This window comes from Amblyomma maculatum, chromosome 1, assembly GCF_055883805.1.
Source record: "Amblyomma maculatum isolate TAMU_Amacu chromosome 1, ASM5588380v1, whole genome shotgun sequence".
In the NCBI taxonomy this organism is placed as follows: domain Eukaryota; kingdom Metazoa; phylum Arthropoda; class Arachnida; order Ixodida; family Ixodidae; genus Amblyomma; species Amblyomma maculatum.
In genome coordinates this window covers 449,544,189-449,558,412 of record NC_139344.1, presented here as the reverse complement: position 1 = coordinate 449,558,412, position 14,224 = coordinate 449,544,189, and the positions used below count along the sequence as shown (strand labels likewise).

Below are 14,224 nucleotides of genomic sequence, written 5' to 3'. Positions count from 1 at the left end.
ACACATGGTCTGAAAGAAGAGGCAGAAAAAAAACTCAAAGAAATAGAAATGATATCAATCAGATTCAAAGTACACAGATAGAAGTGAGTAAGTTAGTGCAAGCGGTGTGCACTCTGAAGAGGTAATAAATATCGGTTTACTAAATACTATATTGCCGCGAAACCTGCAAAACTGTATTTATTGTTTTTTGGCAGCCGCTGGCAGTGTGGCTTTATCACTCTAATTCTGGATCGCGTATCAGTTCTGTATTATTTGTTTATTAATGCACAATGGGGGAGGGGGGGGGGTGTCGCGAGAAGCAATTTTATCAGTTTTGTCCCGCAAGATGCGCCGACACCTGTCTTCAAGATTCCGATCACTCGCTTAGGTTAATACAATGTTCCAGGCTGTGCTAGTAGCAGTTTGCGACGTTATCTAGATTCTTCTGAGTAGCCTTTAAATTGAGCTTTGACGAGTGCGACAGGCATTCTTAGTTCGATGATCGACGAGATGTTTGCTACTATCGCCGCCGCCGAGTTGCTTAGTTCTATTGCGGGCGCAAGTCAGCCCAATACAGGGGTAATTTCAGTACCATCACGCCTGTGCCTTCTTTTGGTGTATATGGCCTTGTCACTACTACGTGACAATATCACAGGGCAGTCTCCAGCTGACATCATCAAAATATGCATGATCATTCTGACACTGGCGACCAATAAAGGCCGCAAACACAGGATGCATCTTTAGGTCAGATTTGATGAGCCGGATAGAAGATATCACCCAAGCCAATAGCTGCGATGCAAGGTATTCCTCTAGCGATGCAAGCGGCAGCTTGGTGGCGCGCGGAGATAAGTATGGAAGATGCGCACTTCCTGACAGTACAAAATTAGGCTTAGGCGTAAAATTCTTTAATAAGGGGACTAAAAGTTCACTCGGGCAAAGAAGGAGACAAGGAGGAGGAAAGGCGGAGAAGTTAAGCAGGAGGTCAACTGTTTTGCCACCCTACCTCTGCGGAAAGGAAAGCGGGATATAAAATTGGAAAAAATCGATTGAGTAGTGGATGCTTATCTCAAAACTTATCACAAACGCTTTGTAAATGTTCTGCCGCTTTATTGAAGCATCGCCACGAAAACATATTGCTTCGACGTTGCTTGAATCTTCTATTCGCCGTTTGTCGAGCACTATGACATATATCCAGGTCGTTGGAATGCGGCAAGTATGCTGACATGCAAATGGATGTAACAACCGCTTCTTACACAGATTTTTTTAACCAATTAACGCCATTTCTAATAAATTCGACCGACCTTTATAAGGAATATTCAGTCTCATTCCTAAGACAAGGTGAATAGACGCCGAAACATGTCCTTCTGTAAGGATTTAAAAGAATACCTTATACATATCTAAACCTTCTGCTGTCCTAAAAAACACAAAAGCCTGTCTGGTTGAATTCCTCAGGTCTACCTGGCAATCGTGCTTCATCTATACCGCGCTGCTGCTTTTTCAGTCGGTTTATGAGATGTCGTTTTACGCAGATTTGGCTGAAGCAAAATTATCAAAGGTTAACGCAAGGAATTATGGTATTTATTGCCATTTTCGATTCCATGATTTGGGTAAACAATGGCCATTTCTCTGAGAATATGTAGGACTACATAATAAGTTACTCACCTCAACAGTTGTAACCCGCAGGGTCAAACCTTCTAGCTTGTCTGTGAACTCTTTTTCCGAGATGAGGGTGTAATTGCCGAAGTACGAAAGGCCGTTGACTGGATGCCAAGTCCCAACCTTCAATTTACGAAAAATATATTACCACTGCAGTGATAACGCTTTAACAACATTTCAGCTAGCATCTAAATCGATTTTTCTTTTGTAATTTCTTTAAAAACTTGTCACTTCATTGAAGGGAATTTCATTTGTTCAGGGAGACTTTTATACAAAGCCCTTTTGTCAATGCAGATTAAAACTCCGGCCTGTACGGCTAGTCTCAAACTCGCAATATTCCTCTCTCTTAATGACAACAAGAAGACCGTGCTTCCTGTTGATGAAGAAGCGTCGCTCGGGCTCTCCAATATTAAAGTTGCCATGACAGCTACGTACAAAATAGTGAACGTCTATTCATCCCTAAAGAGCCACGATAAAAGCGCTTGTAGTTATGAAAATTCTAAAAGCTGGCAAGAAGGGTAAGTTAAGACGTTTATTCTCGGCGGCCATATTTGTTGGGTCACCTTCAAAACCGTGAGCATAACTCACCTTCGTCAGTCCCCTTGACTTCAGCTCAATGACGTCCATATAAAAATCTTCTCGAATCCCACGGTGCTCCAGGCGGACGTCGCCTGTCAATCCTTTAATCGTCGTCTATCGAAATTGAATGTCGCATACAATTAGTCACAATCCATCGCCGAACCAACATTGCCAAGACAAAAATCATAGAGTTTGTTACTCTTACCTAAAGGGAAAGCTGTGCTGCCATCTATGGGAGTTTAAACGGAGTTTCCAGACGATCAGTTCAGCCGCCATGGGCGCTCAAAGCATCATGGGCCGGAGAGCTATCGAGTGCAGACATACAACTTTTGGACAAAACTAGTGCAAAGATTAACGTTATTCTACCGTAAATAACGTCCTAACATTCAACATTGTGACTATGAATTGCAAAAAGAGAGAGAAACAGCATGTCACTGTGAGATTTATCCAATATAAGCGATGGCTCTTTCTCCTATTGGCTTAGCTTTGAGCAGAACAAATACCAATCTTTTGCACCTAATAGACACAATTTGAAAATAAAAAAAAAAACGTTTTGGAAATATTTATGGTTGTGCAATCACTTATGAGTGTTTTTAATGGCATTTCGGGAAACAGAAGCCTTTTATTGGCGACGTCTGCTTTTGCGCCTTCGCTACTATGGCTTTTGCGGTCTATGTACGAACCTCTAGATGATGATGATGTGGAAAACGAAATATCATAGTAACGCCACTCTATGCACCCGAGAAAAGCCGACTGTCTCGCACCAAGTAGCACACCGGCCCATGATTCCTAGCGCGCCCATAGTGGCTGATGTGCAGCGCCCTCGGCTTTCCTTCTAGTTAGTGTAAGAAACTCTATGACAAATGAACATATTAAAGCGGAACCGCAGTGACGCGATAATTTCCACTATTATCCTTCACAGAAGCAAAAAAGACACTGAATATGATCACTTAAACGCGCTTGGTACAGTTGACAAGCCAAGTAAATTTTAAACGCTGATTCGGCGTTCCGCTAAGTCTCACTTATTCTGCTCTTATTTGATGACACCGGTCAATACGTAATAGCTTATTGCAGTTCTTATGAGTCCCAGAGAAGTCTTGATTGTACGTGGACCGCATGAGATATCGAAAAAAATTAAGATATAATTGCATAAAGTCATAAGACCTAGCTATGAGAGCAGCACAATTTACTTTGTTTTCCAATATGACGATTTCATTTTTGACTTGTGCAGGGTGTTTATAATTCCCTCGCAACTGCTAGCGCTATCTTTAAGCGAGTGTTGATGTAATTTACTTAACCAAGTGCGTGCTACATTATACATAAGCAGAGTCTCCGCAATATTACGCTCCATAACCATAGAGTTAACCTATCGATCAATTTGGAAATCGGGATAGGGCGCTCGAATACTGTGCCCAAGTATGCAGGGTTGAATTCCGATCACGGTGGCCGCTTTTAGAAGGAGGCAAAATGCAAGGCGCCTTTGTGATGTGCTAGGTCAGTGCACGTCTGAAAACCCGAGGTAATCGAAATTTCTGAAGTCCTCCACTATAGCGTCTCTCATAGCCCGAGTCGCTTTGGGACGTTAAACCCTATAAACCAAACCCTAAACCAAACTTCTCCTCGCCGCTTCCGCCTAAGCCGCTGTTTGTAGGCAGCTCTAATATAATGTCATAGGGGTCTAATAGGGGTATTAGTTATCCCTTGCGCTTTCACAACGAGTGCGCATGATTTTTGTTTTTTGTTGTAGCATGACGGCACTTAAAGGAATGGAGTTGGCTTGCGCTTTTGAAGGATACCGGTATGTTACACGTGGGTTGTGTGTGAGCTACATTTATTTCAGGTGGAGCGAAATTCTCTAGGGCGACTGCTAGTGGTAAGCAGCAAATTGTGGCTAAATCTAATTACGTAGCAGTGACGTTGGTACAAATGCAGCTGATAATGTGGGCTGCAGACGGTGGACCAGATCGAGTAGCGAAAGCAACAGCATCTGCAGATAAGCGGGCTTAACATTCCCGGAGAACTCTTGGTTGACCATTGGGGCGGCTGATACATTACGCTGGTGTTAGCGATACAGGATGTCGCAGTGAAATTCAGCAGTGCCTTTAAGAACAAGATGACCTAGCCGAGGCAAATAAAGTGAGAGCAGTTAGCAATCATGAATGCCTTTTTCGTTTCTCAATGTTTAATTATTGATACATCATAATCATTATCATCAACAACAACAGCAGGACGACACCAAATTCAGGGCAATGGTATCTTTCACATTGCTACAATTAACGACTTGTGTGCCGGTTGAATCCAGGTCATACCTGCAAACTTTGCAATATTATTCAACCATAGATAGGTTGTTAATTCATTACTGAGATTAACATTCTAAACTTTTAAGTATTTACCTCAAAGTCTAAGTGCATATTCAGAATTTGTAACACAGCAAATATCCTTGAATATTTACATCGTCTTAGAAAATAGCTGATTGAAATGTTTGGTCTAGTCTCTCTTAAAAGTACTTTTATTCGATCATTAATGAAAACTCGCCATGTAGGAAGGCTTCAACATGGGAGCAGCTCCTTCAGCAGCGCCCCAGACGACACGATTTTATCTGAGCGCGCTCTCGCCGATGGCGCTTTGCATGTGCGACGTACCTGAGATACGAGCCACTAACTGGCCAAGTGATATCCCTCTTGCAAAACTAGTGAATAACATTATGCAAGCAGCCTAGTACAGCACTGGAGCTAACATTCTATATACAATCTGCCACTTTAAAATCGGCATTTTTTGTCTAACCTTAAAATATATAGTCGGCTGTTCAATACTCATCAGTCATTAAACATCGAGAACGAACGAAACACTGCAGAATAGAAAATGGAATTTTCAAGACTTTGCATGGCTGCACGCTGATAGAACAGTTAATTAAAAAAATATGAGAATTAGTTGATACATTATGCCCAGGACAGCACTGTAATGAAAAAATTATTTCTTTTGCGGGCTGTTGCTTCTTCCTATCTGAAAATACCTACAATATATTTACTTCGCGCTATGTTGGTAGGAATCGCCTAAATTAAATTCCCAAAAAAGGGAGTATTTACTCATAAGCAACTTGCCCAAGAAGAAGACGACTACCGAGAAAATGTGCACAGCCTTTGCATAAGTATTATAGTTGAAAAAAAAATTGGTCCTCGTTTGGGGTTTAACCGCAACATCTTGAAAGCCTGCACGGGCCCTCGAAATTATTCTACACGCTTCGCTGGTGTGTAGGGGTATCAAATGAGAAAGCATCGATGATTAGATCATCACGGAGTAGGAATGATGTTGGTTGAATGCTTACTGCGATCCTCCATGATGAAGTAATTTCTATTCAGCATCTATTGATCTATACATGTTTGACAGAAACTTTATAGCCAGATGAATTATACATCAAGCGCGGTAAAAAAAAGGCAGCTGGATCACTTTTCACTAAGCTCTATATTTGAGGTACTCTTTCCCCCCTTAAAACAAGTTCAGCTTTCTGAAATGTCGTCACACGCCAGCGAACACGCCAGTGTGTCCGCAACTGGAGTTCAGGCGGACACACCAATTAGCGCTGTCTCTAATATGTGTTCACGAAGGGTGAGAGGGCCACTAGTTGCTCCACTGCACTACTTGCTCCACTGCAGAGCCACAAAAGCAGAGGGCAAAAAAGACTGTGAACAGTGCATTTAAGGGTGTTCTACGGCAGTGGTCCCCAACTCAAATTGCTATGCAGGCTCAATTGAGAAAACTTCTGCACTCATGGGCAGGAGCCGAAAATAACAAAATAAGCACTAGAAACAATGAATATGTTTAGTAAATAAAAAAGAAATGAAAACAATGAGTAGTAAGAAAATAAATAAACTTATAATTAGAAAAACCAGTATATATAACCCAATATATTGATTCTCCGATCACACCCTCGAATTCTTGGTCGAAAAAAAGTGCGGTGCGTGCCCGTTTGTAACTATATAGACGCCGGAGGGGCACAGCTTCAAAATAACGTTAACAGTGCTGTTCAAATGGTTGATATTTTATATCTGAAGGTCACGTATTCTAGAAAAAAAAAGAAATGCACACTTGGTAATGAGAAGGGTGGCGAGTTGTTCATCTTCGTACACTTGCAGCCATCTTCCGTCCATCCCATTTTGGTGCCGATTAAGCGGCACACTCCTCGCTTCATTTGATTAACTTAAACAGTCGGCGGATGAGGCCTTTTAGTGGATACCCAGTAGGAAAAAACTACAGAAAATTTTCTGATGTTACGACGGAATGTCTGTGCGGTTTTGGACGGGAAACCTGTTGTGACAACAGAATATTCTGTAGTAACATCAGAAATTTCTGTAGTTACAACAGAAAAGTGCTGCAGAACTACACAACAGAAATATACTACAGAAAAACTAGAGAACTACACAAAAGTACTACAGAACTACAGAAAAATCTGATGGTTACGTCAGAACTACAGGATAGTTTGTCGTATTTTTGACACATTTCTGTAGTTTTTTTCGACTGGGGGTTGAAAAACGAGTCGGGCCGCTAAGCAAACTCGGTAAAGCTGCTATGAACATGCTTTTGGAACAAAGACTTAAGTCCTTATCCTGCAGACCGCATCACACTGCTCAGCGAGCCGCGTGTTTTAGACTCCTGCTCTAAGCCATACGTGGACATTTAGACACCCTAAATCATTGAGCACAAAATATGTTCTCGTGATACAAAATAGTGTAGGGGTGTGTTTATTCAGGCGACCAAAATGGATTTAGAAGCTCAGGAAGAACTTGTAGCAGAGCGTCAGGCGTAGCGAACCAGGAAGACAGCGACCAACTTCGTCCTCTGCGCGCCAGCACGCGTTGCATGCCAGTGTCTTTAGCGACGAAGATTCCACACTATAATGGGAACGCCAACAGCACAGAAAAAAAATATGCTGCTATGGTCACGTGCAATCGCAGCGGCCGCTATTGTGTTCTGTTTAAAATGCTTCGGCAAATGTCTTCTGCTTTACAACCAGCCAAAATTACCAAAGGAAGGCGAATCATGCAAATGAGATGAAACGGCTATGAGAGTGCGACGGACAAGGATTTTGGAGTTTGGTTTGATAACTCTTTTTCGATTTTGAACACGCGTGTATCTTTGTCGGCACTCATTAATTCCCGCACTATATAATACCCTTAAGCAACACAGAGATGTCCACAGGTTTATGAAACAAATATTTGAGAAGCATTTATTACGTGTCATTGTTTTTAACTTTAGTTCGGTGTACAGCGTGCTAGTATTCTAGTGCACTATAAAGTTCAGAGGCAGCACATATTCACCATTTTCATGGATTCCAGCAGGGAGGACCCATGCTTCCAAGGCTTGGGCTGCTCGCAGTTGAGGGACTGCAGGTCGAGGTTGTGCATCACGCGGTCGGCGTTGTGCAGACCGGTGGCAAGAAGCAGCACTGCGTCGTAAATGAGCGCCGTGTCTGTCTGCGAGAAAAAATACGCTCGGTGAGAGGGCTCCGCTTGTAATGTTCTTATTTGGGCGAACGTGTATGGAGGCTCCTATTTATTTTAAATATGATCCCTTTTATAAGCCCCAGCTTCTCTGCACACTAGGTGAGTACAGGCAAGCTAGAGCCCGTATACGCTTTTTGTTTTCGGAGGGGGATATTGGTAAACCGCAGTTTATGGTCTGAAAGTACCTGACAAGCACCCTTCACCGCTATCCCATTCTTCTGTTAATTCATTTTCGTGGCCCGGTTATATGGTTGATATCTGTGGCAAGAAGACGTATTCCGTTACCTCTTGAAATGCATCCTCATTATTCTATTTGCTTTTGACTCCAACACTGATGAACTTGTTTAGCTATTTGCATACTTATTTCTAGATAGAATTTTCTGGTTCCTTATTTGACTTAAAGAACACACAGCGAGGTAGGCGAATGAAAATGATACGTCGAGGTGAAGAGAGAAGAAGTGTTCGGTAAGGGAAATAAACTGGAATCAATGACATTGCAGTCAAAAACAAGAAGAAATGGGCAAGGGCAAGGAATGTAGAGCGAATCCAAGATAACTAATCGTCGCAAAGTGTAACACTAGTTTCTGATAGGTGGTAAATGCAGCAGGAGGCGACAGATAGCTGTGTTCACGTGATACGATGACCGTAGCAGGCACAGAAGATGGCGGATGGGACTGATATGAGAGCTGTATTTGGGCTTTAATTAGGCGAGTTTGGGCTGGTTATGGTGACGACGAGTGTTTTCTCTTTCATAAAAACAGTATACTTCTTTGTTCGGACGGGTGAAAAGATATAAGTGGAGACATAGAGCACAATACAATACAACAATTGAACAACGAACCACAAACGAGAGTATGTTGACGGAGGAACCTAAAACAGGACAAGCAATGATTACCTGAAAGCTATAAAACCGTAAAACACACATAGCTTAAAGCGCTCAAGAAACGGTGCGTAGAAGTCGCCCCCGTTATCGCAGGGCTCTGATTGTGGTGATTATTTTGATAGTTCTGAATTCTTCAAATTCCTATGCATGCAATAATTTTACATTCAATGTGTGCGCCGCGTCAAAAATTGAAAGAATCTTGCCAAATGGTTTGCATTTTCTTTGTGACATTAGGGTACTTTTGTTCAATTCCGCATCTGAAACCTACTTTATTATCCGGCAGTCATAGATTAATCCTACCTTTGAGAAAGCAGGAGAGCGTCACGCCATTTTGTTTTTAATGACAAATCAAAGAGCGCTTTCTCACTTTCATTTTACACCAGTTACAAACATGTGCAAATTAAGTGGAGAATGATATCTGTGAGGAGCAGGCAAGAAATCCCCACTTCCCTTACATCAATGAGCTGGCTGTCGTTATGATTATTGGCACCATACTTGGCTAGCGCCCTGCCAATCTTGAAGTCCCTGATGACGTGCATGACTTCCTGTCGTTGTGGGTCCACCAGCCGGAATGCTGTGATGTTGGCTTGAAGGTCAGAAAACTCAGATAGGTCTAGAGTGTGCAAGTCCTGCAGCACGGGAATACAAATAATAAAATACAAGTAGAGATGTTAAAACTGTCATGTTTCAGAAAGGGAAAAATGCATATGAAGCCAGGTTTGAAACACGATTAACAAATATGAGTAGACGGAGACATTAAAAAAAAATAACCACTACATATTTCAACGTATGCTGCCTGCTTACCTAGTGGAACGATGCACTTTTAGATCGGTGCAGCAAATAAATTTCAAGTTTCTAGCTTTTACCATTATATTTTTGTTTTTTGCAGCATAATTTATTGCGAAATACGGCTTTTGAAATTGCGACAACAGAACGTCAACGCTGCATTGAAACACAATTGGAGAGTGCTTACTGGGTCGCCTTTGGAAAAAAAAGTAGAAGATAATTGCGCCTGAAATATAATGAGCAAGAGTCAAGTTTCATCAGAAATTCGAACTATCGAGCACGAGGCAGTAATGGCTAAACCTGGATCTAGCATGCAAAGCTTGTCGAATGATCTTTATACTGGGACTATTGTAGCGTAAATCGCCGGCTACCGAAAAGTGAGGCTTATTTTAATCTTCAAAATAAATTGAAATTTGAGGTGGAAAATAGCGGCATTGTATTGGCTGGCAGAAAACGCAGAGGGCTGGATGTCTACAACGAATGGAGCCCATTTTTGTAATGTCTATGACCAAACCAGTTCAAAGTTTGAAGATGCTAGATGTTTGCAATGTAATTAAATATACGAATAAATAAATACAAATAAGGCAGTTCGAGCTTTAGAAAGCAGGAAGAATGTTTTATAGAAAGGATAATATTGGAGGAGCACGAGGAAGGACAACCGCATACAAATAAGTAGTCGCATCAAATAAATGCAAAATATTTCGGTGTCTTTTTACTAAATGCATGTCACAAATAGCACACATTTTATTTAGAGAAAGGAGTAGCCTCGAAACAGGTAAGATATATTTGCTCGCACTGGTTACTGTTCGCACGAACACTGACTTCTAAGATATACTCATGGACACATGTAACTAAGGCCATTATTCAAGACCATACATGCGCTTTCGGCTGCGTCCCATACTCCCAATAGCCATTCTGACCTACGGCTTTCCAATAGTGTCGCTTAGTGGGAAACGTCCAAGCCCCTAAAGCGACCACTACCAATTCTTCTGGAAAAGAAAAATGGGTTGTTTGCAGGTAAACAAAATGGGGGGGGTCTTTCGAAGAAGTAAATTTCTCGAGAAAAGATTTTGCCTATGTAAGAACTTTTTGAAGTTTGCGCGAAGAAGTGAAATTTGGTCTAACAAAATATTTATTAAATCCTACATGAAACAAGATGTAATATATTTTGACAGTATTTAACTTGCGACCTTCTTTCGTGTATAATCATTGATGGAGGATTTTTTCTTCTTCTTTAATAAATAAAATAAATAATATTGTATAATAAGGAAGTGTGTATAACTGAATTGAATACCGTTTCAGCGAAAAATATTTTGTGTGCTTTAAAATACTGCAGTTGTTATTGGTAGAAAATAACCTAAAGTTTTTATACGAAGTGGTTTTCAAAACTTATGAGCTTCGCAAAAATTGAAATTTTCTTTTAGTTGGGCCCGTATTGGTAGTTGAAACTTCAAGATCAAAACACTTTAGTTGGCTCACCATGCGCATCTATATCTTTGCTTATTACCCAAATGCTTTTATGCGAGTAAATTGTACCTGCCGCAAGATATTATTTCTTGAAGTACATAATCAGCCTCGATGACAGACATTGCAAAAATGTCAGTTCATTGAAGAGCATATACGTGTCATTGAATAAAATTATAGGTCGCGACGTTCAATTCGGAGTCAGTTTGTCTCCAGATAAGAAGGGTGCAAAGAAGACTATCTTCGCGCCACTTCTTCGTGCCACTTTAAACCATTCTGTATACGTTCACATTCCAGAGAACAATACTCGAGAATTTAGAGAAAGAAGTCTGCCTCAACTAAAAAATTATATTTCTTTAAGTGGTTTATTCAAAATAAAAGAAGAAAAACAACTAATTGAAGCTCCTCTTTATTTATGGGAACCATATATTTTGGCAGAAGAAAAGTCCTTCAGGACTTCAAGCAACACATTCGCTCACTGCGGTCTGTGGGATGCTGAAAGGTGAGGCAATAAAATAAGCTTACAGAGGTAATACTATTGCGGGAGTAAATCCAGTCACGGTGAATGGTGTATTTGACTGAGCCAGCAGTAAGAAAAAAAGCAGAATGAGGGTAACGTGGCTTTCAAGCTACCAAATAGAAGTACAAAAAAGGAATTCCTTCGAAATTCAGTATTGTAATCGCAGCCCTAGTCACGGCCCAGATACGATTAAGGCCTTTCGCCCTATAGTACTAAAACACTCGAAATATCCATAGAAAAAAAAAACGAACATGAGTGCTTAGGTGGTCATATTATGTATGACACTAAGTTTTCAAGCATTATAAATTTCAACTTGAGTTGAATAAAACTTCAAACCAATGAGCGAGCGTAATAAAACATTTTCATAGGCAATTATTGCCTACTATGAGAGATCGTATACGCTTCGAGTGCGATGAAAAGAGAAGTAAATTACTTTGTTTGCGTCTCAGCTGAAATTAAGGTAAGTTGGTCACTGACTTTCGTTAGAAAACACTCATATATATGCCGTCCTCACACAACTGAGCGCCCCGACCCCTCAAAATGAGATATGATGAACTGGCGAAAATACATCGCTTGTAATGTGGTAAGTGTCTGAAAAGCTGTGATGCAACACACACGCACGTTCGGTGAGTGAAGAGAACGAAATCATATGCGAACCATACACTAGGCGGTGACACGTACGAATTCGGCAGTGAATTCGTAGTTCAACCTTTCCTGCTGTTGTGGCTGCTTATGGAGCACAAAAAAATCATTTCTCCTTTAAAATAAAATTTACTTGTATATGATCGTCTAGATTAAAACTAAGACGTTGATTTTTATATCACGCCAACTGTAGTATGCTTATCTAGATGACCTTGATTGTCTCTAAAGGCCTTAAACTCAAGAAACGGTAACCTTTGTGGAGTTCGGAACATATTGGCATAAGAACTGTACTATTCAACTGGTTTAAATTAAACAAAACAGAAACCTGTGAAAAAAAAAAAAAAACGTTTTGGCTGAAAGGTACGTTATTCTAAATAAATTTTTAAAACGGCACATTTGTTTTCATTCTTCAGCAACACAAGGCAATTTCAATGGCCCTTGAACCAACAAAGTTGGATGAGGCGAAAGCCTTTATAGCGCGGAGGTTATCGACACTTCACACTACCTATAAAGGCTTTCGCCTCGGCGTTCTTTGGCAACCGTTCGTTGCAGTGCTCATTAAAGTGTGGGACTGAGAGTACGGCATCGCTCCTTCGAGCAGCGTACTCATCGCCACTTGACATTCAGACACAATCCGAAAGCGCCTGAAGTTGACTAGACGCCTCGTGAACATTCTAGGGATTTTTTCCATCGCGCCACCACACTCTCCCCACGACGTCATCGCACAGCCGCCCTCTCCATGACGCCATGTTGTTTCTAAGATGCGCCATGACGCCAGCGGCGGCAGTCTCCATGGCAAACGCTTTGAAATGATGCTAGAAAAGCAGAATTAAGATATCTTTATCAAGCTGGTTATCTGAGGGGTAAGAGTTCGATTCCCGCTAGAGGATAATTTTTTTTCTTGAATGTAAAACCAGACCTCGCCGTCATTTGATTGCCAGATTGAGTGCGACACTTTCTGAGGACGGACATACGCACGGATGCACACTTATGAGCCTATAAAGGCATTCGCCTTAAAGTCTTTTTTAAGTGATAGAGGGCCGTATAGTTATCCGTCTGCTCGCTGGTACCCTTAGTGGTGCTTTTAGTACGGATTTCGTAGGATCGTTAACATAAATGGTATTTATATTGGAATTTCCTCTTCAGACCCATCCCTCCATAATGTAAGCAAAGAGACGGATAAGCCATAGGACGCGAGCTCGTGCCTTTACGTGCAAGCCAGGAAGAATGAGCTCCACGCTGGTTGCGGCCGCATGCACAAGAAGCGCCATCATTAGCCAGGAGCAGTAACGGAACAAAGAGTGTGAAACAACATATGGCTAATTACTCGTACTTTTAATTGTAACTGTGCTTCCTTAGGAAATTACAACCTTAGTATAAATATGGTGTCTGCTTTATTGTTTTCAGGTTCCACTCATGTTCACAGCACCGTAATAATTTTGCTGATTCGTGCACTTATCTTTACCGCATACAGTAAAAAAAGGAAAAACGCACGTATTATGAAAATGGTGCTCAGGATGACGGTTCTAATGGTTACACAAAACATTGTGCATTGAAGAGGCAATGCATGTGCTTATGCGGAGCCATAAGAAGTTCACCGCATATCTGCAGCAGGTATCATAAAGAACTGCACAGAGCTTTGCTTAAAGTGTGCCTGGTTCCAAAACTTTCGCCCTTTGGAAATTGGAGCACATACAGCAAGAGGATAGAAGTTGGCTCAAAAGTAATTTTCTCCCTAAAACTGGATATACTCTCGATGACATCTGTTTGGAGTTCTGCTGCACTTGGAAATTAGACATTCGTTGGGGCGAGGTAAGACTTACCAGTGATGTAATGATGTAGTTGTGGTAATACGTCATCATGTTCACTTCCCGAGCCTGAAAATAAATTTCAAAACATTAACTTAGCGCCCGTTTTTTAATGCGCCAAAAACAATCCACGTGTTGGCAGGGAGAGGAAAAGTTCAAAACTCCTATTTTAAAGCCGCAGCTTAAAATAAAGAGAAAAAACTTCTGTAAAGGATTTCTGCTCAGGGCCAAGCGACCCTGTGCTTAATTTATTTGTGTTTTATGTAGTGTAAATGTATTGTCTAACCTGCCCTTAATTATGCTTTCATTGAGTTTAATACAGTGTCTAACTTCCACTCTTCACAAGACCTCCATAACTTATCCACATACTAGGCTTTGCAAAAATATTAGCGCATGCGGTGTATCT

The 14,224-nt window shown here is 41.2% G+C and overlaps 1 protein-coding gene across 1 annotated transcript in view; it reads right to left on the bottom strand.

Moving 5' to 3' along the window:
- LOC146209637 (glutamate receptor ionotropic, kainate 2-like) overlaps positions 1-14,224 on the bottom strand; it is a 170,250-nt gene that overhangs the window by 24,417 nt on the left and 131,609 nt on the right. The window contains exons 5-9 of the mRNA XM_084587433.1: positions 13,834-13,887; positions 9,054-9,227; positions 7,530-7,685; positions 2,224-2,328; positions 1,642-1,758 (exon numbers count right to left, since the gene is read on the bottom strand). Of these exons, the coding sequence (XP_084443559.1) occupies positions 1,642-1,758; positions 2,224-2,328; positions 7,530-7,685; positions 9,054-9,227; positions 13,834-13,887 (606 nt within the window). The remainder of the gene's footprint in view (positions 1-1,641; positions 1,759-2,223; positions 2,329-7,529; positions 7,686-9,053; positions 9,228-13,833; positions 13,888-14,224) is intronic.